The 26,574-nt window shown below is 41.2% G+C and overlaps 1 protein-coding gene across 1 annotated transcript in view; it reads left to right on the forward strand.

Moving 5' to 3' along the window:
- Nucleotides 1-25,470, forward strand: part of CAP2 (cyclase associated actin cytoskeleton regulatory protein 2) — a 163,954-nt gene extending 138,484 nt beyond the window's left edge. Inside the window, exons 8-13 of the mRNA XM_040353764.1 lie at nt 8,966-9,155; nt 9,992-10,158; nt 11,245-11,368; nt 15,217-15,299; nt 18,369-18,509; nt 24,807-25,470. Coding sequence (XP_040209698.1) covers nt 8,966-9,155; nt 9,992-10,158; nt 11,245-11,368; nt 15,217-15,299; nt 18,369-18,509; nt 24,807-24,890 — 789 coding nt within the window. The 3' untranslated portion in view covers nt 24,891-25,470. The remainder of the gene's footprint in view (nt 1-8,965; nt 9,156-9,991; nt 10,159-11,244; nt 11,369-15,216; nt 15,300-18,368; nt 18,510-24,806) is intronic.
- The last annotated feature ends 1,104 nt before the right edge of the window (nt 25,471-26,574 follow it).

A 26,574-nucleotide genomic window follows, 5' to 3' on the forward strand; every position in this document is an offset into this window, starting at 1 on the left:
CACGTTCTGGTGCTGGAGATGCACACAGAACGCAGATTTTCCGCATTGCGTTTTGGGGTGAACAGGCCCTTAAACTGAAAGTTCCATTTGAGCTTTAGGAAATTTACTTTTCTTGTAACTACAAGCACATTTTGGAGAATGTAGGAACAATAGTGCTGCTTAATTTAGAAAAAGGTTCAAAAGAAGTTTCTCCTGATGACAGGGCCTCCTTTAGAACATTCCAATCAGGTCTGTTACTGAGTTATATTTTTAGACAGTTGTTTAGTTATACACTGATTTTTTAAATGCTTTAAGAAAAATATGCTGCATGAAAGTTATTTAAGGTTTCAGCGTGTGCTCATCCCCAACCTGGAAAGCTTTACAAAGCAATGATGGAAAATCTACTCTGGATGAACAGTTACAATTTGTTACCATAGCTGACCTTTCTAAGACACCAGCAGCTGTATAAAGCAACTGTTCCTTTCATTGCAGTAGCACCTGTCAAAAGGCAATTGGCAGCGGTGTTTTTGAATTGTGGCTTGTTGCACTAGGGGGGCTGCTGTGTGCAGAGAGGAAGAAACCCAACAACAGCTGTTTCACAGCCTAACAAGAAGGACTTTTTAATGCTGGATGCATTGACCATCAAACTAGTAATCTGAAAACACTTACAGTGCCTTTATAATCCACTGAACAACTGCTGCCATTGAATGCCTCTAAGCACGTGCCACATAAAAGGCAAATGTTGAAGACTTATCAAGCGGCAAAGGGCTTGGTAACAGAATACATACGTTTTTTTCGTAAAGAAAAAAAAAACATATCATAGGTTCATCTGGGTCAAGTGTGAACCATGTCCTCACCACATCCCTCATTGGTAATTGCACCCAATGTTCATAGGAATTTGTTAAACAAAATCAAAAACACGTGCATGTGAAAGTTTTTTTAGCTTATAAATTCATCATTATGATGTTCATGTTGGTGCAATCAAAAGGGAAGAGAAAACAAATCTTTAAAGTGTAAAAGCCGGACCTGTTAATGACCAACTTAGTAGTAACAACTGCTACCTCTTTTTCCCTAAACCTATTCAAGCCTAATGGCCCGTACACACGATTCAAAAACTGGACGAAAAATACCACTTTCGATGTGATTGTATGATAATCGGATTGTTAGTACAGAGCTTTTGAGAGCCGATCATAACAGTTCATTCAATATTATTAGATCGGATAAGCACGAAAATGTTCCTCGTACGATACCACATCGTGCGATTTCCATTTCGTCAGTACAGTTGCTGTCCGAAAATACACACTACAACAAAAAGACATCACTTCCAATTTTTTTAACTGTCGTACGAGAATTTACTTGCGACCAGGAAGCAAAAAAAAAGTCGGACGATCTGTCGTCCGATTTTCGGATTGTGTGTACGGGGCATTAGGAATCGGGGTAAGGCCTCGTTCACACAGGTAGCAAAAAGACTCGGTTTGACCGCATTTTGACTGCCCCCAACCCTACCTGGAAATCCCATCATTGATTAAAAAATGGAAAGCAGAGAGAGCTAGAAACTTGCATGCATTCAAATTGTTTCACGTCACTGTGAGGCAACAATTACATTCCCTGTAGATTTGGCAGGCATCAAATCTTTGCAACCACCTCCACTGGCTTATAGTGTAGTGCACTTAACAGACGCTGTATCTGCACCTGTTGCGCGCTTAGGACACAGTTGGAAAGGTTTACATAATAATAAGGATGAACATGTGTGCAATGCATCTGAAATATGCATTAATACTATTGGTGTGTTAAAGGCAAACACCTGTTTGATTTTAGCCTAAGAAAGAAGCCCAACTTTAGCAGATATTAAATAAAACTGACCCATGACAATCATAGTTTTATTTTAATTCAGCCCTGGTTCACACTGGAGCGTTATGACATGCAATTTGACATGTCAAATCGGCTGCAATTTCTGTCAATGGCACCGTCTTAATCGGTGTGACTGCACCGATTTCAAAAAGTCGTTTCTGTACTACTTTTTGCGATTTCGGGCTGCAATTTACATTGACATCTGTGCAGATGTCTCTGAAATTGTGGCCGAAATCAGGACTGACATGCGGGAGTGAAATCGGCTTAATTCCTGCAGCCCAGTCTGAACCTGGGCTTAAAGTTTACACGTTTTTCAACTATCGTGGTCCATATTATGGGGTTGATTTACTAAAACTGGAGAGTGCCAAATCTGGTGTAGCTCTGCATAGAAAACAGCTTCCAGGTTTTATTGTCAAAGCTTATTTGAACAAGCTGAAGTTAGAAGCTGATTGACTGCACAGCTACACCAGATTTTGCACTCTCCAGCTTTAGTGAATTATTATTATACAGGATTTACAGTGCCTTGAAAAAGTATTCATACCCCTACATTTTGTCATGTTACAACCAAAAATGTAAATGTATTTTATTGGGATTTTATGTGATAGACCAACACAAAATGGCACATAATTGTGAAGTGGAAGGAAAATTATAAATGGCTTTCAATTTTGTTTTTACAAATAAATATCTGAAAAGTGTGGCATGCATTTGAATTCAGCCCACTTTACTGTGATACCCCTAACTAAAATCTAGTGGAACCAATTGCCTTAAAAGGTCACCTAATTAGTAAATAGAGTCCACCTGTGTGTAATTTAATCTCAGTATAAATACAGCTGTTCTGTGAAGCCCTCAGAGTTTTTTTAGGGAACCTTAGTGTACAAACATCCCAAGCTTTAAACATCTCACTGAGCGCTGTTCAATCTATCATCTGAAAATTAATGGGGATGACACAACTTCAAACCCACCAAGACATGGCCGTCCACCTAAACTTACAGTTAATGAATAAGCACATCTTTGTGTGAAACGCATCTACCATTTGAACTGTTTGTAGCACTTGGGATGTTCGCCTATTAAATAAGAATTTTGATGGATCTTGGAGTGCTGCCATTTCTTCAGTGTTCACCTAAACTTACAGGCTGGGCAAGGAGAGCATTAATCAGAGAAGCAGCCAAGAGGCCCATGGTAACTCTGGAGGAGCTGCAGAGATCCACAGCTCAGGTGGGAGAATCTGTCCACAGGACAACTATTAGTCGTGCACTCCACAAATCTGACCTTTATGGAAGAGTGGCAAGAAGAAAGCCATTGTTGAAAGAAAGCCAAATAAAGTCCCGTTTGCAGTTTGTGAAAAGCCATGTGGGGGACACAGCAAACATGTGGAAGAAGGTGCTCTGGTCAGATGAGACCAAAATTGAACTTTGTGGCCTAAAAGCAAAATGCTATGTATGGCAGAAAACTAACACTGCACATCACTGTGAACACACCACCCCCACCTTGAAACATGGTGATGATCATGTTGTGTGGATGCTTTTCTTCAGCAGGAACAGGGAAGCTGGTCAGAGTTGATGGGAAGATGGATGGAGCTAAATACAGGGCAATCTTAGAAGAAAACCTGTCCGCAAAAAACTTGAGACTGGGGCAGAGGTTCACTTTCCAGCACGACTCCAGATTGGATTTCAGATTGACTCTGGACCCTCAGGTGAGGGGAGTGGTGAATTTATGCCACCTCCACCTAAAGCTCCTGAGGGCCCTTTTCTGCTATCTGGATGATGACTCGGATAAGATCGCTCTGATCCATGCAACAATCGTCGGTTGGACTATTGTAATGCCATGCACCTTGGACTACCTAAAAAGATCATGCATAGACTCCAACTAATTCAGAACGCCGCAGCAAGGTTACTTACAGGTGCTGGTAGGAGAGAACATATCACCCTGATTTTGAATACCTTGCATTGGTTGCCCGTCCATGAGCGGGTTATATTTAAGATAGGCTGTTTTATGCATAGGATGGTCCATGGAGGTGGACCAGAGTACCTCCGGAAAACATTCACGCGATATGCTCCTAGTAGATCATTACGTTCAGCGGGACAATGGAATGTTGTTGCCCCTAGGGTGAGGAAACAGACGAGGAGGACGTGCTTTCTCGGTGCAGGGGGGTAAGGTATGAAAAGATTTACTGTTGGTCCTAAAAAACACCACCAATTTACTAAGCTTCAGGAAGAGTTTAAAGACCTTGCTCTTCCAGAAGAGTATGCAATGAACAGCATATCACAGTACAGCAAAGTGCTAGTCCATACAGTGATGCGTTTCAGGTCTTGATCTTCCTTGGGGCCCTAAGAAAGAGCAAGACTCAAAACATGTCAGGCATTTGGGCACACTACATATATGGTATGGATATCTTGACAAATGTGTTTTGACATTAAATTGTTTGTATGTTATTATTATTATACAGGATTTTGTATAGCGCCAACAGTTTGCACAGTGCTTTACAATATAAAGGGAGACAATACAGCAACAATACAAGTAATAGTATGTAAACATAGCGGCTTTAACCACTTAAGGACCGCCTCCTGCACATATACGTCGGCAGAATGGCACGGCTGGGCACATGTACGTACAGGTACGTCCTGTACTAGTACCCAGCCGTGGGTCGCGCGCCCGCGACCCGGTCCGAAGCTCCGGGACCGTGGGACCCGATCGCCGCTGGAGTCCCGTGATCGGTCCCCGGAGCTGAAGAACGGGGAGAGCTATGTATAAACACGGCTTCCCCGTTCTTCACTGTGGCGACAGCATCGATCGTGTCATCCCTTTTATAGGGGGACACAATAGATGACGTCACACCTACAGCGACGCCCCCTACAGTTGTAAACACACTTCAGGGAACACATAACCCCATCAGCGCCCCCTGTGGTTAACTCCCAAACTGCAATTGTCATTTTCACAATAAAAAATGCATTTTAAATGCATTTTTTGCTGCGAAAATGACAATGGTCCCAAAAATGTGTCAAAATTGTCCGAAGTGTCCGCCATAATGTCGCAGTCACGAAAAAAATCGCTGATCGCCGCCATTAGTAGTAAAAAAAATTTTTTTTATAAAAATGCAATAAAACTATCCCCTATTTTGTAAATGCTATAAATATTGCGCAAACCAACCGATATTGCGATTTTTTTTACCAAAAATATGCAGAAGAATACGTATCGGCCTAAACTGAGGAAAAACATTTTTTTTATATATATTTTTGGGGGATATTTATTATAGCAAAAAGTAAAAAATATTGATTTTTTTTCAAAATTGTCGCTCTATTTTTGTTTATAGCGCAAAAAATAAAAACAGCAGAGGTGATCAAATACCACCAAAAGAAAGCTCTATTTGTGGGAAAAAAAGGACGCCAATTTTGTTTGGGAGCAAAGTAGCACGGCCGTGCAATTGTCAGTTAAAGCGACGCAGTGCAGAATCGCAAAAAGGGGCAAGGTCCTTTAGCTGCATTTTGGTCCGGGTCTTAAGTGGTTAAAGAGATCAATAGAGGGTGTTGATTCACATTTTTCCTGTATGATTTTAATCTGCCAACAATAAAGCTTGATTAATTTGATCTATTTGGTTGTTTGTATTCTGTGGTGTCGTTAAAGACCCCTACACCCCGTTGATTTTCTTTCTATTGTATTACATACTGAGATGTTGGCACCATGCATAGTGTACAGTACAGTAATGTACAGTATTTCTGCTGTGGAATTATGAGGTCACATGTCTGGCTCTGGCAGATACACATGTAGATGTGAGCAGGTATCCTCTAAATATGCATTTCAACAAAGCCACACAGCCTGAGACCTAGATAAACAGACGTGTTTGCTGAGATACATAAGAAGGAGCTCTCCCCTTTCAGTGACATCCAAAGTGCCTGAACATCAGCTGCTTCGTCTTGTAAATTCTATACATGAAAGCACATCGGACAGGTGGCTATAAGAGTGCCCTGAATAGAAGAAGCATCTACATTTACACAAGGAACACCTTCACAAAAGATCAGTGTCTGTGTAACAATCCACCTGTTCTCCAGGGATGACATCCGATATGTAGGGATCTCTACCCCTCGCCATGTGTCCTTGCAGAGATTAGCAAAGCATTTGTTACCTAACCACATATGCCGGGCTCTATAGTATTTGTGTCACATGTTCTTCATGTATTTTGAAAGTGACAACCTCCCTGTAACACATCATTAGCACATGTAATATACACACTATACAGCTATACTAATATTGAGTAGGTTCCCCCTTTTGCCAACAAGACAGCTCTGATCCATTGAGGCATGGATGCCATTAGATCTCTGAAGGTTTGCTGTGGTATCTGGCACCAAGCCATCAGTGGCACATCCTTTAAGTCCTGTAAGCTGTGAGGTGGGGTCTCCATGGATTGGACTTGCTTTTTCAGCACATGCCACAGATGCTCGTTTGGACTGAGATCTGGAGAATTTGGAGGTCAACACCTAAAACTTGTTGTTGTGTTCCTCATACCATTCTTGAACTGTTTTTCCAGAGTGGCAGGGTGCAGTCCCATACACAACAAACTGTGGTGCCCAATTTTTCTGCTTTCAACACATCAACTTCAGGGACAATGCGGGAGATTTGGGGCCCTTTCACACTGAGGCGTATTTCAGGCATTTTAGCGCTAAAAATAGCACATAAATAATCCTGCCCCAGCATTCTTAATGTGAAAGCCCGAGGGCTTTCACACTGAGGCGATGCGCTGGCAGGAGGAAAAAAAAATCTCCTGCAAGCAGCATCTTTGGAGCGGTATAGGAGCAGATGTCTATACCGCTCCTTCCCATTGAAATCAATGGGAAACCGTGGTAATACCGCCGGCAATGTGCCTCTGCAGAGGCGCATTGCGGGCGGTATGAACCCTTTTTCAGGTGCTAACGGGGGTTAAAACCGCACTGCTAGCAGCTGAATATCACGGTAAATACGACGGTATATCGGCACTAAAAATTGCACCGCTATACCGCCACCGCACCTCACATGCCCCGTGTGAAAGGGGCCTTATTAAAACTGTTTCACACAGAATCTGGTGCAGCTGTACATGGAAGCCAATCAGCTTCTAACATCAGCTTGTTCAATTAAGCTTTGGCAATAAAACCTTTAAGCTGATTGATTTCTATGCAAAGTTGCGGCGGCGTAGCGTAAATCACCCGGCGTAAGCCCGCCTAATTCAAATTAGGCGGGTAGGGGGCGTGTAGAATTTAAATGAAAAATATCCCAGGGTGCATTGCTCCAAATGACGTCGCAAGGATGTCATTGGTTTTGACGTGAACGTAAATGGCGTCCAGCCCCATTCACGGACGACTTACGCAAACAACGTAAATTTATAAATTTCGACGCGGGAACGACGGCCATACTTAACATTGGTTGCGCCTCATATACCCAGGGGCAAGTTTACGCCGGGAAAAGCCTAACGTAAACATTGTAACTTTACTGCGTCGGCCGCGCGTACGTTCGGGAATTCGCGTATCTAGCTAATTTGCATACTCGCCGGGGAAAACGACGGAAACGTCATCTAGCGGGCAAAAAAAAATTGCAGTTAAGATCTGACGGCGTAAGAGCCTTACGCCTGTCGGATCTAATGGATATCTATGCGTAACTGATTCTAAGAATCTGTCGCATAGATACGACGACCCAAATTAGGACTTGTCGCTGCGCCGTCGTAAGCCCTTTGAGAATCTGGGCCAATATGTTTATTTTCTGCCTAATATATCCCATCGACTTTCAGATGCCACTGTAATGAAATAATCAACGATATTCACTTAACCTGTCAGGGGTCATAACATTTTGCCTGATTGGTGTATGTATTATATTCTATTAGCAAATTTGTACAAAAAAAGTCATTTGGAGCTACTTACATGTAAAACAACATGATATCCCAATCTTTCGCAACCTTATCCTGGAGAAATCCTAAAAATCAATTGGAGGTCTCAGGGAACCCCTGCTAAAAAGATTATTTCTTAAAACTGTCTTAACAATATTAAAAATATACGGTATATTTAAAAAATATTTAAATATAAGAATATAAAAAGGACTGGGGTGATTGTACAGAGATTGGCATCCATCTACTCTTCCACTAGCTCCTCCTGCCCACCCTGTCAATTGCTTGAGGCATCCTTCTTTTGTATGGTATGGTCTTGTCCCTTCCTCCGATCTTACTGGACGGAGGTTGTGGCAGATTTTAATCAAGTATGTCAGTTCACCCTCGGATTGGACCCTAAGGTGCTACTCTTAAATGTTTTTGACAATTCCACCATGGGACAATTTGTTAAATTATTTATTTGTTATACTTTGTATACTTCTCTGTCCTTATCCCACCTATTATATCCTTCTGGCATACTATTAACTCTGTCTTATCTCTGTATAAGCTTACCTACAATAATATAATTTTTTTGTTATTGTAACAACTGCCATGATTTGCTGAGACAATGATTGGATTGTACCTTGTTTGAAACATACTGGAACTTGATGATGATATGTATGCTGCTTTTGTGCTTGTACCTAAGTATTTCTTAATAAAACGTTCTACTTTCCGTGCTGCCCCCCTGCAAAGTGCTGCCTAGGCCTGGGCCTTGTTGGCCAAGTCCAGGATACAGCGTTGCTCCTGGGTGCATTGCAATGTAACACTGCATTAGGGGAAAAAGCTCTCCTAAATTAAAACCCCCACCCTGTGATATAGCCAATCTGAGGCCCTCTACATTTACCACCACTGCTTTAGACTGTGTTATCATATTCTCTAGCCTCCTGAATCCACTGTATATTATACACTGTGCTGTATCTCAGTTCCTCTTTGTACCTCCTTTGCTGTTCCTTGTCTATCCCCCATCCCCAAGCAACCCTATACTATTTGTTTAACATGCTGATTCCTGTGCCTAGAATGGATGCACATTTTTTATTATATATGATTAGGCAAAGCTGTATTTATCATAAGTAGTGGTGGCCACTTTCAGGTAAACCTAAAAGTAAAAATAAAGCATATATTATAGCATGTTCACATTTCACACAGATTTAATTTTAATTTTAATGAGAACACCCCATGACTATCTAAAAAAAAGTGATATATACTGTATCATTTTTAACATATTTTTAGTAACATCATTTTTTTTTACAGCTATCCTCAAAAGGAGAACCTCAGAACAATAATGCAACATCAGGATCAAGTCACCCTCCACCACCACCTCCGCCACCACCTCCAGGGCCTCCTCCGAGTATAGATATTTTTAATAAATCCAAAGATGACATGTCCCAGGATCGATCTGCACTCTTTGACCAACTAAACCAAGGAGAAGACATTACAAAAGGTAAACAAAGAGATAAAAGCATTGGTGTGTAGGTGGGAGGCAAATAATGGCTTGTTTAGACATAAATTACATGTTTTGTGCTAAATAAACTAAGCAGGAAAATGATAAGACCATAGGAATATTATGTTATATATAATATTATATATTATAATAATATTTTTAGGATACAGATCTTTTCGCTACCTAAGACTAAATTTAAATATGCCGACTGGAAGACCTCTATTATGTAGGCAAATTATGTAGGAAATTATTATTTATGTTGCTAAGTCACAAAGCAATGATGATTTTTAAGCAAACTTCCTGAATTTCTAAAGACTGTATCAAGTCCTTTAGAAGTTTGTGTTTTCCTGCTTCAAGTATCCTATGACGTATTATGAATAGGGGCACTGAGAGCCAGCACCCCCTGGGCAGACAACTTTCTGAGCCTTCAAAAACCAGTCCACGGAATTTAAGGAAAGGTTTTTAATTAAAACATGCTAACAGTTCCAAAACCTGCAGGAGTGGTTTATCTTAAAATGTATTTAAAAGGCATTCTGTATTCACTATTTGGAATACAAAGAGCCACTATTTGCATATTGTAGTTGTCTCTACATATAAATGTGATTGTGATATTATGGGACAACATGCAAGTAATATTGTCATTCAGAAATACATTATATTTGAATAACTAACATTTGCAAAGACTATTTTTCCATGATACCTCTAGGGGTTACAGGTCCAGTCACTGTGCTAGATTCATTTTTATCTATGTAACCTAACTAACACAACACTTGCATGTAAAAGCATATGCAGTACATATCAGTTATGCACTCTGTATACATGGTAACATTTTTCAGGGCTTAAACATGTTTCTGAAGACCAGAAGACCCACAAGAACCCTAAACTACGCGGGCAAGGGGTACCAGCCCGATCCCCTACAAATAGTTCCAGCTCTGGCTCTCCGAAGGCACCACCTCAGTCTTATCCTCCCCTACTAGAGCTGGAGGGAAAGAAATGGAGAGTGGTAAGTGACTATTTTTGGTTCCAAAAACCTGAAGACTAGTTTATCTAGATGTAAGCATTTTTTGAACATTTAGAAATAAAGGGTGTTGTGCAATACCAAGAATAGGACAGAAAGTAAACAGAAAAAATGAAAAGAAAATTAAGTGGTCTTGCATATTTAATCCTATTAGAATTATTATTATTGGAATAGTCAAACTGAACTCTCAGAGCCGGTTCACACTTAGGCGGCACGACTTTGGGGGGGACTCCGCAAGGCGTCCTGAAGACGACTTCAGAGGTGACCTGCAAAATGACCTCTGTATAGAAGTCAATGCAGGTCGCCCAGAGCCACCCCCGAAGTCGTACAAGAACCTTTTTCTAAGTCAGAGCGACTTGCGTTGCTCCTATTTGAACGGTTCTATTGCATAGAATGGGACGCGACTCGTCAGGCGGCTGGGCCGCCTGACAAGTCGCCCCAGCGTGAACCGGCTCTTAAATTAAATCAAAACAAAAGATGTTTAATGTGTTCAATTTTTTTCTAAAGCAACCACAGAGTTGAAAAAAAAGTATTGCCACCAGTGTGAAAGAGTCCTTAGACCTATTAATCCATTGGGGATCTTAGTAAGTCGGGCATTTGGTGTGTGGTAGACAGTAAGGATTTTATTTAAAATTTTTGAGTAACTTGGTTTGTTACAATTCAGCATAAAATGATAACCAGTTTCCTATTAGAAATGTACAACTAAAATTTAAAAGTATTAAAAGTAATCAAAATTTAAACAAAGCATTCTCCCAAGAAATGAATGACATGTTGGAGTTAACTGACTAAGGGAAAAGATAACTCACTGAAAGCCTGCATTAGAGTAAGCATTAGTGCTATCATATTGTTTCTGAGACAAGTCAAGTATGTGTCTGATTGCTTAGTGTGTGATGCAGTATGGGGTTATTAGGTAATGACCCTAATCTCTTAGCTTTAAGTGCTACAGGTGCAGATGATACTCAAGTCCTTATTTGGTAAAGTTTTTTAGTTTTTTTTTTTCTTAGATTAGAGACTACTTACAACCATTTCTGTTTAGCTGTGATCTCATCCATGATATCATTCTAATTTTAGGAGTTCCAAGAAGGAGTGAACAACTTAGTGATTTCTGACACTGAGTTGAAACAAGTGGTTTACATTTACAAGTGCAAGAAAGCAACATTACAAATCAAAGGAAAAATCAATTCCATAATAATAGGTAAGAGAACTCAATCATAGTGAAAATAATTTACGTTGGTCAATCAGTTATTTGCAATTTCATATTAGTGCTACTTATCTGAAATTACAATTGACCAGTTATAAACATACTACTAAGATGTTTATATTTCCTTATTTTTTGTATGCTCACTAGGTTTTACAAAAAATAAGTTAGTAAAATAAGTTATTGCATAGCTAAATTGTTAAAAACATATAATGGACCTTCTAAGGTTATCGTGTGCGTTTTTACCACTGGTGCATTTTTAATACATGTCTTAGGCCCCGTACACACGACCAAACATGTATGCTGAAACTGGTCCGCGTACAGTTTCAGCATACATGTTTGGTCGTGTGTAGGCGCGAGCAGGCCGAATTCCAGCAAACATTTGCCCGCCGGGCCTTTTCCCAGCAGACAAATATTCGTGGACGTGTTTTAAAACCGTCCGCTGGAATCCTGCCCGCTCGGACATGTACGGTCGTCAGTACAGACCTACCGTACATGTCCAGGCGCCCGCCGTCCCTCGCATGCGTCGAATGACTTCGACGCATGCGTGGAAGCCTTTAAATGGCAGGCCCGCCCACGTCTCTGCGTCATCGCCGCGTCATCGTCGTGGCGACGACGCGGACACGCCCCGCGTATTGTTTACGCGCGGACTTCTGTACGATGGTGTGTACAACCATCGTACAGAAGCCCTCTGGCAGGCATGTACGGTGAAAACAGTCCGACGGACCGCTTTCATCGTACATGTTTGGTCGTGAGTACCCGGCCTTACGTATATGAAAGGTTCATCCACCCATTACAATTATTTAATGGGTCTTATGTTGAAGTCCTGCCAAAAAGATATTGGGCCAGATTCACAGTGGACTTACGACGGCGTATCTCCACGTACGCCGCCGTAAGTCCGAATGTGAGCCGTCGTATCTATGTGCCTGATTCTTAGAATCAGTTACGCATAGATTTGGCCAAGATACGAGCGGCGTAAGTCTCCTACGCCGTCGTATCTTGGGTGCATATTTACGCTGGCCGCAAGGGGCCCTTCCGTAGATTTACGAGTCGAATATGCAAATTAGGTAGATACGCCGATTCACAAACGTACTTGCGCCCGCTACGCCGTTTACGTTAGGCTTACGTCTGGCGTAAATTTACCCCTGCTATATGAGGCGCAGCCAATGCAAAGTATGGACTTCGGCAAGTGTATCTTTTTACGTTGTTTACGTAAGTCGTACGTGAATGGGGCTGTGCGTAGGTTACGTTCACGTCACAGGCATTGGGCCTGGCGTATCTTATGGAGTAAATTCGACATGATACTGAGCATGCGCGCGCATGCGCCGTACGATCGGCGCTTCATTTGCATGGGGTCACGGCTCATTTTAATAAAACACGCCCACCTCTTCCACATTTGAATTAGGCGGGCTTACACTGGCCGATTTACGCTACGCCGCCGCAACTTACGGAGCAAGTGCTTTGTGAATACTGCACTTGCCTGTCTAAGTTGTGGCGGCGTAGCGTAAAAAGGATACGCTACGCCCAACTAAAGATACGCTCTCCTACGTGAATCTGGCCCATTGTTGTTTTTAAACCTTGTTTTTTTTGTCTGGTTTTTTTTTGGAAGTTTTCCTTCATCTCCATTGACAATTGTCTCCATGACAGAAAAGTAAAAGGAAATCCAAATTCTAATGTAATAATTGTTACTGAAATTGTTACTGAAACAAGAGGCAAGAGGAAATCTTACCAACGGTTTCACTGATTTCCCTTAATTTATCCAAGATTTCTTACTATATTATGTCATGTTTCCAAGACAAAAAGTGACAGGGTATCTTCTCAAGGGGTATAGAGACAGCAATAATGCTGACAGAGTTTCTAACTTTTTTCTGCTCTGTTCAAAACAAAAAAAAGTGTCTGGAATTCTGCTTTAAACGCATTAATAGTTTAATAATTGTGCTGTCATGCAACACTGTACGCAAATTATTTTTATCATTTTGTGCACACAAATAGAGCTTTCTTTTGGTGGTATTTCATTTTAATTTAAATAAACAAAAAAAGACAAAAAAAAACAAAATTTTTTTGTTTCTGTTATAAAAGTTTGCAAATAAGTAATTTTTCTTCTTCCCTGATGGACACTCATAGGATGCACTGATAGGCAGCCCCGATGGGCACTGATGAAGAGGCAATGATGAGGCGGCACTGATATGCTGCACTGATGGGCACTGATGAAGAGGCAATGATGAGGCGGCACTGATATGCTGCACTTATGGGTCTGCACTGATAATCAATGCCCTGATTATCAATGTAAATGCGTGCTGTCACATAATAGCTGGTTATCGGCTTTCCTTTCCCCTCACAGTGACAACGCTGTGAAAGGGAAATGCTGATAACTGGCATTTGTTTACATGGGATCAGCTCTGATTGGACACAGCTGATTTCATGGTAAAGGGCAGCTGTGATTGGCATTTTACCTTGATCTGCAATCAACTGCATTTAAAGCACACAGCGATCACAGAGTGCGCCCGATGCATGCCCCAGGGTCACGCAGGGGGGGTTCTGTGAGGGTTTCTGGACAACCACGCTGTAGCCATCTTTGGGATATAGCATGGTCGGCAAGTGGTTATTAGAAATAAACCTTTAGAAAAAAGAGAATTGTAAGCAGGCAACATTTTATTGCACAAGCCATGTCTTGTCAACATTCAAAATAAACTCACCTGACTGCTAGCAGTCTTCTATTAAATGTACACTAACCTGACTATGAGCCGCTCAGCATACATTTGTGGCACAGTCTAAATTAATAAATGACATATATGTGCATGCACGGGACTCGCGTCATCCATCATTCCTGCCAGCCAATCAAGAGCCCAAAGAAGCCCGGGGAGAGGATGTCAGCAGCTGGCAAGAAATCCAGCAGTTGTATCACTGGAAAGGAGCTGAGTATTCTGCAGACTGTGGTTCTGCTTTACGGGCAAGGAATGCTGCCAGAAGTACCATCTGTTTGTTCTCAGTTCTATAATGGGTCCTGAAATGCTAAAAAGTAAACTTATTTTGTATCCCTATCCTCGGGAATGCTGGCTCTTCAGTTGGCTAAATACATAAAAGCAGAGCTGTCCTCCTATCCTTTTGTAGCCAAAGATAGCTCAACCATTTGAGGGTTTTGAAAGTTGACTTGAGAACTGCCCAAGCACACTTGCAACTGTAAAACTGGGTACACACTATAAGAAAATCGAGTGAACGATTATCCCATTTTCCTCCATGTTTCACTGAAAGTCGAAACCAAGGATGGAACTAACTTACAATAATTCACATACAACAAAAACTTTTTTGTTGTTTGTTGTTTCTGATCATGCATAGTCTTTTGCATCCGATTTTTCTCATACAGTACACATTCAACGAAAATCATTCGTTCTGTAAAAGTAAAAATTTGAAGTTTGCCGATTAGAAATTGTTGGCTGGAAGTCTGAATCAGCTTTCGAAAGTTGTGTACACACTATATGAAATTGAAACGATCGTGCCTCATACTGAATTTTTCTTCCTATTTTCCCATAGTGTGCCCCACTTAGTTATCACCAGAAGCATGCCTTGAATGTAACATACACTGCGCATGCAGTAGTAGGAAGAATCTGTACAATGACACTGCAAAAAATTGTGTATGTTTAATTAAGGATTTAAATAACTTTTATTGAACTTTCCCAACTTTAGTTTTCTGTTATGAAACAATTACAGTAAATCATTGGGAATATTCCTGCTTTAATGATGTTTCCACACTTTTGTTTCATTGTTCACAAATACATTTTAAATACAATGATTTCCTATTTAGTGTCATGTGAACATTTTCGTTTTTCTTTCTGTACTATTTACAGATAATTGCACAAAACTTGGCCTAGTGTTTGATGATGTTGTCGGCATTGTAGAAGTCATTAACTCTAAAGATGTGCAGATACAGGTAAGGAAATTTTAGTGGCCAAATAAGACGTAGCTGCAGGCAAGTGGCACAGAATCAAATTTAAGGGGGAAAAAAGTACAAAAATGCATTGTTTGTCGTGTCATTTTAAAGCAGATCTAAAACTAAAAACAAAAATGTGGTTGAATTAATTTCCTATTTTCAGGCAAAGAACATTTTTAGTAAGTACAGACATTATCTGGTGATCTTTCCAAAAATGCTAAGTCCTTCGTCACTTCCAGAGAGCTAAAAATACAATTTAAACAATGGTATCTCTCTTTTAAAAACTTCGTATTTAATCAGTCCACTTTATAATGGAAATGAATAAGGGCAAACATGTTTGTTCAGCCTGTGTGGCAGCCATGATTCCTTCCATAGATACATAGGCACTTTTCACAAGTAAGATCCGATCGAATCTGCCTGTCTATTTTTCAGCTGGAACCGATTGGACCCTCTATTCTCCTTTATGGACTTGTGTCCATTTACACCCAGCTACCTCCAGGTCCAAGCAAAAACAAAAAACAAAAGGAGATCCATTCCCCTCCAGCTAACCGGTTAGGAAGGTAAGCAAGGTTTAAATGGACAGCTGGTCCGTTTACATCCGGATGCCCATAGAGCAGAGCGGGCTGTGTCTGTTTTCGCTCTGCATAAGCGGAGCGGGCAAAGACCTATGATCAGCCCACTCCACTCAGCTCAGAAGGGGATCAGCAGACAGGACGACTGATTGCAATTAGGGGAAAGATTAATGCGGCCAAGTACAGGGTTATCCTGGACTAAAACCTTCTCCAGAGTGTTTAGGACCTCAGACTGGGCCGAAGGTTTACCTTCCAATAAGACAATGACCCTAAGCACACCGCTAAAATAACGAAGGAGTGGCTTCACAACAACTCCGTGACTGCTCTTGAATGGCCCAGACAGAGCCCTGACTTAAACCCAATTGAGCATCTCTGGAGAGACCTAAAAATGGCTGTCCACCAACATTTACCATCCAACCTGACAGAACTGGAGAGGATCTGCAAGGAGGAATGGCAGAGGATCCCCAAATCCAGGTGTGAAAAACCTCATGGCTGTATTAGATCAAAAGGGTGCTTCTACTAAATACTGAGCAAAGGGTACTTAGGACCATGAGATTTTTCAGTTTTTATTTTTTAATAAATCTGCAAAAATGTCAACAATTCTGTGTTTTTCTGTCAATATGGGGTGCTGTGTGTACAATAATGAGGAAAAAAATGAACTTAAAAGATTGATTTTAGCAAATGGCTGCAATATAACAAAGAGTGAAAAATTTAAGGGGGTCTGAATACATTCCGTACCCACTTTTATGTATACTAATTACAGGGATTTCTGGTTTTATGATTGTATTCTGGGTTTTGCAGATGCTATTCAGTTTGAATATTGCATAATTGAAAATATTGTTTTTCAAGGAATATAATAACATTTTCTATAGTTGATTTCTATTTGCTAACTTTCAACTTTAAATAAAATTTACAATAAAATAAAAAACAGAAACTATCACAAAAGTGCAATCAGACCAAAAGTAATTATTTCGCTTATTTTCCGTATTCCTACAAGGTAGGGCAATACAGAGGATGCCTTTAATTGTCTGCCAGCATGGGAGACAGGGTACATGAAAAAGCCTGTACTATAATTGTATAATGACTTTTATATTGAGGGTAACGCTTTGTTGCAGGGATGCCTGTGTAGTACCTTATTTTATACTCAATCAAAGGAGACAAGATACAAGTATACAGTGGCCGGGATTCAGAGAGATTGTCGTATCTTTAGTGCGGCGTAGTGCATCTGATATGCGCTACGCCGACGTAACATAGAGTGGCTCGTACTGTATTAAGAAAGGACTTGCTCCCTTTCTTACGCCGGCATAACGTAAAATAGCCGGCGTAAGCCTGCCTAATTCAAAGTAGCAAGGCCGTGGGCGTGTTGTATTTAAATTAACCGTGATCCCATGTAAATGAGTGGCCGAATGAACGGCGCATGCACGCGCATGCTCACAATCACGTTGAATTTACTCCATAACATACGCCGGCTCAATGCCTGTGACGTGAACGTAACCTACGCCCAGCCCCATTCACGTACGACTTACTTAAACGACGTAAAAATATACGCTTGTTCCGACGTCCATACTTTGCATTACCTGCGCCTCATATAGCAGGGGTAACTTTACGCCGGACATAAGCCTTACGTAAACGGCGTAGCTAAATCCGACGGGCGCAAGTACGTTTGTGAATCAGCGTATCTAGGTCATTTGCATATTTGACGCATAAATCTACGGAAGCGCCCCTCGCGGCCAGCATAAATATGCACCCAAGATACAACGGCGTAGGAGACTTACGTCCGTTGTATCTTGGCCAAATTCAGGCGTATCTGGTTTCCAGAATACGCGTAAAGATACGACGGCGCACATTTGGACTTACGACGGCGTATCTGGAGATACGTCGTCGTAAGTCCTTTCTGAATCCCGGCCAGTATGTCTGAATTGTGCATTGTAACTATACTGAACCTCACACGCCAGCCATACACGGTTCGAATGTCGCCGGTCCAGCAGGAACTGGCCAAGATTTGAACCAATATTGGGCATGCTGAATGTACTAAGTTGATCGATCGATCAACTTGGGTACAACCAGTCTGCCGGACACTCTTTGGATTATCGCTAGCGGTTGCTATAGCCACTAGCGATAGTCACTGTCTTCTCCCGACAGGGACGACTTCCCCCGCCCCACCTCCCGGAGAGGACAATGGCCCGGCAGGAGGGATTCCCACATCAACACTGTCTATGTTGATGGGGTAATCTAGCAAATTTATATCCGGCAACCGAAATAAATTCGCTTATTGTATGGCCGGCCTAACTGTATGTACTCTGTTCATAATCAATTTTTCATTTATCAAAGCTGTATAAGGCTACCATGGTGTAATAAAATCTGCCGATGACTGGGCTTGTCACCACAGATAGTTTTGTTTTTAATATATAGCTAGATTTTCTAAAATGGAATGTGCTTTGGTGGCTCTTTCCAGGCAAATAATAGTATATATGGCTCACCTTTCTCTTTTGTACAGGTCATAGGGAAAGTGCCAACAATTTCAATTAACAAGACAGACGGCTGCCATGTTTACCTGAGTGAAAGTTCAATAAACTGTGAGATTGTAAGTGCCAAATCATCGGAAATGAACATCCTTGTCCCGGACCATGGAGATTATGTAAGAGAAAACTGTCTATTTTTACTAATATAACTATATAAAAAAATTAAGAATTTCACTTTTGTCTGTTGGTGTCGTATCACTGTAAATATCCCACCAGAAATTAAATATTGTTGTATAGTCTTTAATTTGATACCAGAGTTGTGTATTTACAGATTCCTCTATAGAGCAAAGAGGAATGCTGATGTGCTAAGTATATTGAAATCGGTGATTAAAAGGTATCACCACAGGGTGGCGCTGTGGATGCCAAATTAATATATAACACAGTGCGACATCCCATATATTGAGTATAGTGGTGAAAGGATTGGTGTGGGACTTTATAGGCACGGAGATACAATAAAATTATAAGCAAAGTATATGTTATTAACAATTTAAATAAAACAAGCACAACCAGACAAGGACTATTAGAAACTTTGCAAAGTAAAGGTTGCCTAAATGCTTTTAACGATACATAACCCAGACACCAAGAGGTGTAATCCTGAATGGTTAGGACAATGTCCTTGTTGGAACAACAAATTGTTCTTTTAGATTTGGTATGATAATGATAGTATAAAGTAGCTTGGCTCTACATGTTACACGCGTGAACGCTTCTTCAGGAGCTTAGGCATGGATTAATATACACATCACCCAGGAGTGGATAATTAGTTGATGTATTGGATATGGTGGATGTTGCAGGTAAGGATCAGTGAATGTATAACTAGTCCATATGAGTAGAGGCAGTATTAAGCCCCAGTTCAACAAAAATTACACTGGTATCCTATAGTAGCATATAGGCTTCATGTACACTGCTGCTGGTAAACGCTGCTCCGAGGATCCCTCAACAAGTGCACCCACTTCACCCACTTCAGTGACCCACGTCAGTTTTGTCATGTTTAGGAGCAGTTGGACATTTTTTTTCAGCTGCCCCTGAACTCTTCCCTAGGTTATCTTATCAATACATGTACACAGGGTCGTTTATAGTAATTTCTAGACAGTTGAGTTTAGAAACATAAAAAAATGCGTTCAGAACGGATGTTCAGAGGCATTTGAAACACCGGTAACAGCCTGTAAACACGTGCAAACGCGTTAAGCCACTTTTTTTTTTGTCTTTTTTTCATTTTTGACTATTTGAAAAAAAAACGCTTCTAAACGCAAACGCGGCTAAAAGCAACATTTTTTTAAACGTCGGTTACTATCTCTCAAGTTAAATAGTTCAGGAGAGGTTGTAAAATTCCCCGGTACATTAAGGCCCCGTACACACGACCGAACATGTTTGCTGAAACTGGTCCGCGGACCAGTTTCAGCAGACATGTTCGGTCGTCTGTACAGCCGAGCGGACAGGATTCCAGCGTACATTTGCCCGCCGGGCCTTTTTCGAGCGGGCAAATGTTTCTAAACTTGTTTAGAAACATGCCCGCTGGAATCCTGTCTGTCGGACATGTTCGGTCGTCTGTACAGACTTACCGTACATGTCCGAGCGGCCGCCATCCCTCGCATGCGTCCAATGACTTTGACACATGCGTGGAAGCATTAAACTGCCAGGGCCACGCACGTCGCCGCGGCGACGGCGCGGCCTCGTCGCCGCGTATCGTGTACGTGCGGATTTCTGTATGATGGTGTGTACAGCCATCATACAGAAATCTCCGGGCCGACATGTACGCTGAAAACAGTCCGGCGGACCGTTTTCATTGTACATGTTTGCCCGTCTGTACGAGGCCTAAGGCTCCGTACACACCATCACTTTATGTGATGAAAAAAAACGTCATTTTCTGTGAAGTAAAAAATTACGTTTTTGAAACTTCAATTTTCAAAGACGAAGTTGCCTACACACCATCGTTTTTCTCACAATGTTCTAGCAAAGCGAGGTTACGTTCTCACCACTTTTTCCATTGAAGCTTGCTTCATAAGTAGCTTCTGGGCATGCGCGGGTGAAAAAACGTCGTTTTAAACAACGTTTTTTGCTACACACGGTCAATTTCTGTGAAGTTAAAAATGACGTTTTGAAAAACGACACATAAAATTGAAGCATGCTTCAATTTTTTTTGGTCGTTTTTTACAAGACATAAAATGACGTTTTCCCCCACACACGGTCAATTAAAGTGACGTTTTTAAAAACGTCGGTTTTTTTCATCACATAAAGTGATGGTGTGTACGGGGCATAAGCCTTAGATGAAAGCGGACACAGGAAAAGCCTGTAGTTCCTAAACAGGAAAAACATCTAGGGAGAGTAGTTTCTGAGTAGTTGCAGCACAGGGAGAGTCAATTAGATCCTGATCACAATGTGAACCTGCATTGCAAGTGGGTGATGGGGAAGAAGTTTGTGTTGTATCACTATCAATATCCCATCAGAAATTAAATATTGTTGTATAGTCTTTAATTTGATACCAGAGCTATGTATTTACAGATTCTTCTATACAGCAAAGAGGAATGCTGATGTGCTAAGTACATTATCCCATACCAAACAATCAAGCATCAAAATTGATTAAAGACACCCAGATGTGACCTTCATATTGTACTTTGCATTGTTTATCTGTAAGACACCAGTTGACAGAACCATCAAACAGAACACATTTACTATGAAATAAGCCTCTGCAATGGAATATGAAACCATTATATATATATATATATGCGTTGCAGTGTGCAAGTGGTTTAACCTTTTTTTTGCTACTGGCTTTCTCATGAAAGTGGTCCGAGCGGCTCATTAGCCACTGGACAGCTTTCTCAGGCTTACCGTTTTTACCAGTGCCCAAGAAATGATCCATCGGTGCTGGTCACAGAGGTATTAATAGACTAGATCGTCTCTGATTGCCTCTATTGCCTTCGAGTGAAGTCATGACGCCACTTCCGGTCTAGGGTAGAAGCAAACATTTTTGTGGGGTGAGATAAAGACAGACATAGGGAGAGATAGAGAGAGAGATACAGAAAGAAAAATATAGAAAGAAAGAAGGGAAAGAAAGAAGATAGAGAAAGATAGATAGATAGATAGATAGATAGATAGATAGATAGATAGATAGATAGATAGATAGATAGATAGATAGATAGATAGATAGATAAAGAAAAATAAAAATAGAAAGAAAGAAGGGAAGGAAGATAGATAGATAGATAGATAGATAGATAGATAGATAGATAGATAGATAGATAGATAGATAGATAGATAGATAAAGATAGATACAAATAAAGAAGGGAAGGAAGATAGATAGAGAGAGAAAGAAAGATAGAGGAAGGAAGATATAGATAGATAGATAGATAGATAGATAGATAGATAGATAGATAGATAGATAGATAGATAGATACAAAGAAAGAAGGGAAGGAATAGATAGATAGATAGATAGATAGATAGATAGATAGATAGATAGATAGATAGATAGATAGATAGATAGATAAGATAGATAGAGATAGAAAGATAGATAGAAAGGAAGGAAGATAGATAGATAGATAGATACATAAAAAAAGAAGGGAAGATAGATAGATAAGATAGATAAGATAGATAGATAGAGATAGAAAGATAGATAGAAAGGAAGGAATATAGATAAAAGGTAGATAGATAGATAGATAGATAGATAAAGATAGAAAGAAAGAAAGAAAGAAAGAAAGAAAGAAAGAAAGAAAGAAAGAAAGAAAGAAAGAAAGAAAGAACGAAGGGAAGGAAGATAGATATAGATAGATAGATATATAGATAGATAGATAGATAATAGGGAGAGAGAAAGAAAGAAAGGTGAAGAGAGAGAGAGAAGGGAATGAAGGGCACCCTTACATCAGTTTACAGTACTCACTCAGAGGCAGGAGGGACTGACTGGATGGATGGATATCAGACTCCATCTTTCCTTTCTGTTTGGCTTTATCTTGAATATTCCCGCCCACATCCCTTAGGCAGCAGAACAGTGTCTGTCGGGGAGAGTGGGCGGGGCAGACACATGAGGAGAGGATGAGAGGAGGAGGAGGAGTAGAAGCAGCTCCTATCCTCTAACTGGTCCTGCAGGCAGCAAGGGGAGGGGGAGAAATCGCCCTGCTCATCTCTCTCTATCTAGCGCTGTGTTGGTGGCGGGGGATCTCTGCTATCAGGTAAACTGGGCGTCCCCTCTCAGCCTGCAACCCCTTGGTACACCCCTGGGGAGATGTACTCGGACTGCCGCGGCCCACCGGGCATATGCCCGGTGTGCCCTATGGCCAGTCCGGGCCTGCCTTCAATAGAACAGAAGAGTTTGTGGCTTCTTGTAGGCAGGTAATAGTGGCCATGCCGCACCTGGAAAAATGTAGTGCTAACATAAGCTGCCTGGCTTTCCAAACCCATGGAGTTGTACGTGGGTTGGTTGAGATTGTTTAGGACAGTGTTCTCCTCAGTTACCCCAAGGACTTGAGGACCTCTTTTTTCAGGGATCTTTTTGCTCAAATGCCTGTGCAAAGACGTCAGTCACCAAAGAGATTCATGATAGAAGAGTAAAATGGGCAGTCTACTGCCACTATCCAAGAGGGAGGTCAAAATGTGGCACTTTCAGGAGATGCCTATGCCTATGATGGTGGCAGAACCCCTCTGATGATAGAGCACTGGAGCATCTGGCTTGTCCTGCAGACAGTGTGCTGTCTCGGTGGGCCTTCAGTGCAGCCAAATTTATTGTTAGAGAAGCAAATCTGCCTGTTCCAAGAAAGTGTAGGCCAGCTCACTTTCATTAAAATGGACCAGTCTGGATTATCAATGAGAGGTAGGTTAAGAGGGCCCTGCTCATGAGAGCTTATAATCCAAAAGGCAAGAGCAAGTGACACAAAAGGTAATAACCGTGTGCGGATGAGTTGATAGGGAAAGTAAAATTTTAGTTTTTAGGAAGAGGAGACAGGCTTCCCTAAATAGATGTGCTTTCAGAGAAAGTTTGATAGATTAAAGTAAAGCCCCGTACACAGGATCGGACCCTTGTCCGACCAAAAAAAAAGTTCCCGTCAGAAATCCCGAGGGGAAAGCCAAGAACCTGCTCGGTCAGTCTTTCCCCCTACACATGGTCGGTTTTCCCGACAGGAAAACTGCGATGGAGCTTTGGCTGGAAATCCGGGCCGTGTGTATGCTCCATTGCAGTTTTTCCCATAGCAAAACTGCCAAAAACCGAGGGGGGAAAAGTCCGCCGGTTTTCCCGGCGGGAAAAATTAGAACTGGTTTGCCTCGTACACACGATCAGTTTTCCAGACGGGAAAACTGTGAGGAGAGCTTTTGGCCAGAAATCCCGGCCGTGTGTATGCTCCTCGCAGTTTTTCTGAAGGGAAAACTGCCCAAACACCGCCAGACAAAAAAAAGAGAACCAGTTCTCTTTTTTCACGCCGGGAAAACTGGCGGTTTTTGGCAGTTTTCCTATGGGAAAAACTGTGATGGAGCATGCACACGGCCGGGATTCCCGGCCAAAGCTCCATCACAGTTTTCCTGTCGGGAAAACCGGCCGTGTGTAGGGGGAAAGACTGACCAAGCAGGTTCTCGGCTTTCCACTCTGAATTTCCGACGGGAGCTTTTCCCGTCGGAACTCCCGCACATGTGTACGGGGCATTTCTCTTTTTTTTGTCCGGTGGTTTTTGGGCAGTTTTCCCGTCAGAAAAACTGCGAGGAGCATACACACGGCTGGGATTCCCGTCCAAAAGCTCTCCTTACAGTTTTCCCGTCGGGAAAACTGATAGTGTGTACGAGGCATAACAGTTTAAAAAATCAATTGCACATCCAAAATACGTGATACCAGAACACAATGTCGCTGATGGTATCTATTCTGGAATGTGACATAATATCACCCTCAAAGTCAAATTAAAAGGACGCTCTCCCTGCTGCTCGGCCCTTCATGCCCTTTATTTGACAAAAGCCTATTGATTGCCTATTAGCCTTGAAAATGGGCATAACTTAGTATCAAGGTTCAGCCCTCATAGACTTCAATGGATGTTTGGGTTTCGCTCTTTCTCAAATTGTCATACTCAGAACACGTTATCATGTAAACTAAAATGTTGATACTAAATGTACTTTTTCAGAAATGCTTTGGTGCATGTATTATAAATTAAAAATATAATTTAAAAAAAGATTAGTATGATTTGGGTTTTACATGTAGCAATTTCAACAAGAAAGCTCCCACTGAAAATGCCAGAGGAAGCTATACTGTGTGTGAACTCACCATGATTTTTATCTCTGCTCTGTAACAACAACTTCCTGGGAGTTTCAATGGGCAGAAGTTTATAATCCGGGCTTGTCTGATTTCTAAAGGCCTAGTCATTCATGCAATTTGAATCTCATTCTCTCTGGTTTATGTATTGTATCCCAAAGTTTACATAATCTTTTCTGTTGGTTTTGTATCCCTGCAGAGAGAATTTCCTGTTCCTGAACAGTTCAAGACATCATGGGATGGCTCAAAGTTGGTCACTGAACCTGCAGAGATGATGGGCTAATTTAATACTCTCATTTTGTAAATGCATCCGACCCAGTAGATGTTTTTAAAGCTGCATTACAATTGAGGCATGCTGCATGCAGCCTTAGTGTGCAGTATACATAAAAAAAAAAAAAATCATATATTAATCTAATGAGCATTTCCATCTAATCTTCCTGGAAGCAATTTATAGCGAAGTTGCTAAGAAAGTAAATAAATGTATTAATAACACCGAGCAGGCTGTTTTGCACTAGCAGTTTAAATGTCATCCTTAGTATGTAAAGAAATTCTTCCAGAACAAGCTGCAATCAGCTGTTTAACTCATTCTTTCATTATCAAATTTTGCAGTTCTAGTTTCCTCTTTTTGTTGAAAATAGATAGAAATGTATTTCTATTATGACCAAGATTTAATGTACCGGTATCTCAAAATTGTTTTTGTATGTATGCTGATCAGACTACCATAGATAGGCACTTGTATAGAAGTCTGTCTACATAATCAAACGTCTCTTTAAAATGCACTACCACCATTGGAGTATTGGATATTATCACAAAAAAAAACACTTATTTTGTGTGTGCCTGGCATTAAAATGGTTTTGCTTTTACAAGGTAATATTTTTTAAATTAAAAAAAAAATGTGTTTTTGATTTAATTTGTGAACATGGACTTAAAGTGGTTGTAAACCCTCACATATACCCAGTGAAGTCAACAGCCTCAGATGATATACAGATAAAACCTCCTACATAGGTTTTACTTGTTTATCTGCAGTCTTCTCTTCCCTGCATCCCTTCTAAAGAGCAGAAAAGTGTTAAAATCATTCTCCATCTGTCAGGAGCACAGAGGAGGGAGCGGAAAGGCTGCAGATACAGTGTGTAAGAGCTGATTGGAAGAAAGGCACAAACACCCATCCACACAGCAGAAGAACTGTGTTGTGAATAGACAAGCTCCATTCATAGCTCTCCCCCCTTCCGACACAAATTTATCTCATATGTCAGGAAAACCTTTCAGAAGTGATTCATGCTGATAACAGAGGAACAAAGCACCAGAGATAAACAACACTTTAAACTTTGTAGGGAGATAAGTAAACTTTGCAGATATATGTGCTTTGCTCAGATTCCACGACTGAGGTTTACAGCCACTTTAAACACTGCATAGGCAGCAATTATCCATTCATCTACATACTAAACAAATAAAAACATTCACAAGTACGTAAATACAATCAAAATATGTGGAGTTGAGGATCGCCAGGCAGCAAACCAATGCTTGCTTTAGACTGGGGTGCCCAACCAGTGGCCCGTGTAGCCCTCTGATGTGGCTCACGACCTCCTGCTCTGGGATGGATGGTTGGCAAACCCAGATTGTAGGTTGCCAACCTGCCATCACAGAGCGAAGCAATCGGCTTTTCAGAAAGTGCACCACACCTGCAGGATATAATAGACGTCTATGGCAAAGTGCAGCTAACTGGCAGGAAAACCACAGGTACACTGCGCCACACCCACGGTGTGGGTAGACCGCAGACATTCCGTTTAATAGCAGCCTTAGGCCCCTTTCACACGACCTGTCTGACCCAATCGGATCCTCCATTCACCTCTATGGAGCGGCAGATGTAAACAGACTTTTGTCCATTTACACCTGCGTACCTCCAATTCGATCTGCTAAAAAAAAACAGAAGTGGATCCGTCCCCTTCCATCTGATTGGATCAGAGGGT

Source organism: Rana temporaria, chromosome 5 (genome assembly GCF_905171775.1).
Source record: "Rana temporaria chromosome 5, aRanTem1.1, whole genome shotgun sequence".
NCBI classification, from domain to species: domain Eukaryota; kingdom Metazoa; phylum Chordata; class Amphibia; order Anura; family Ranidae; genus Rana; species Rana temporaria.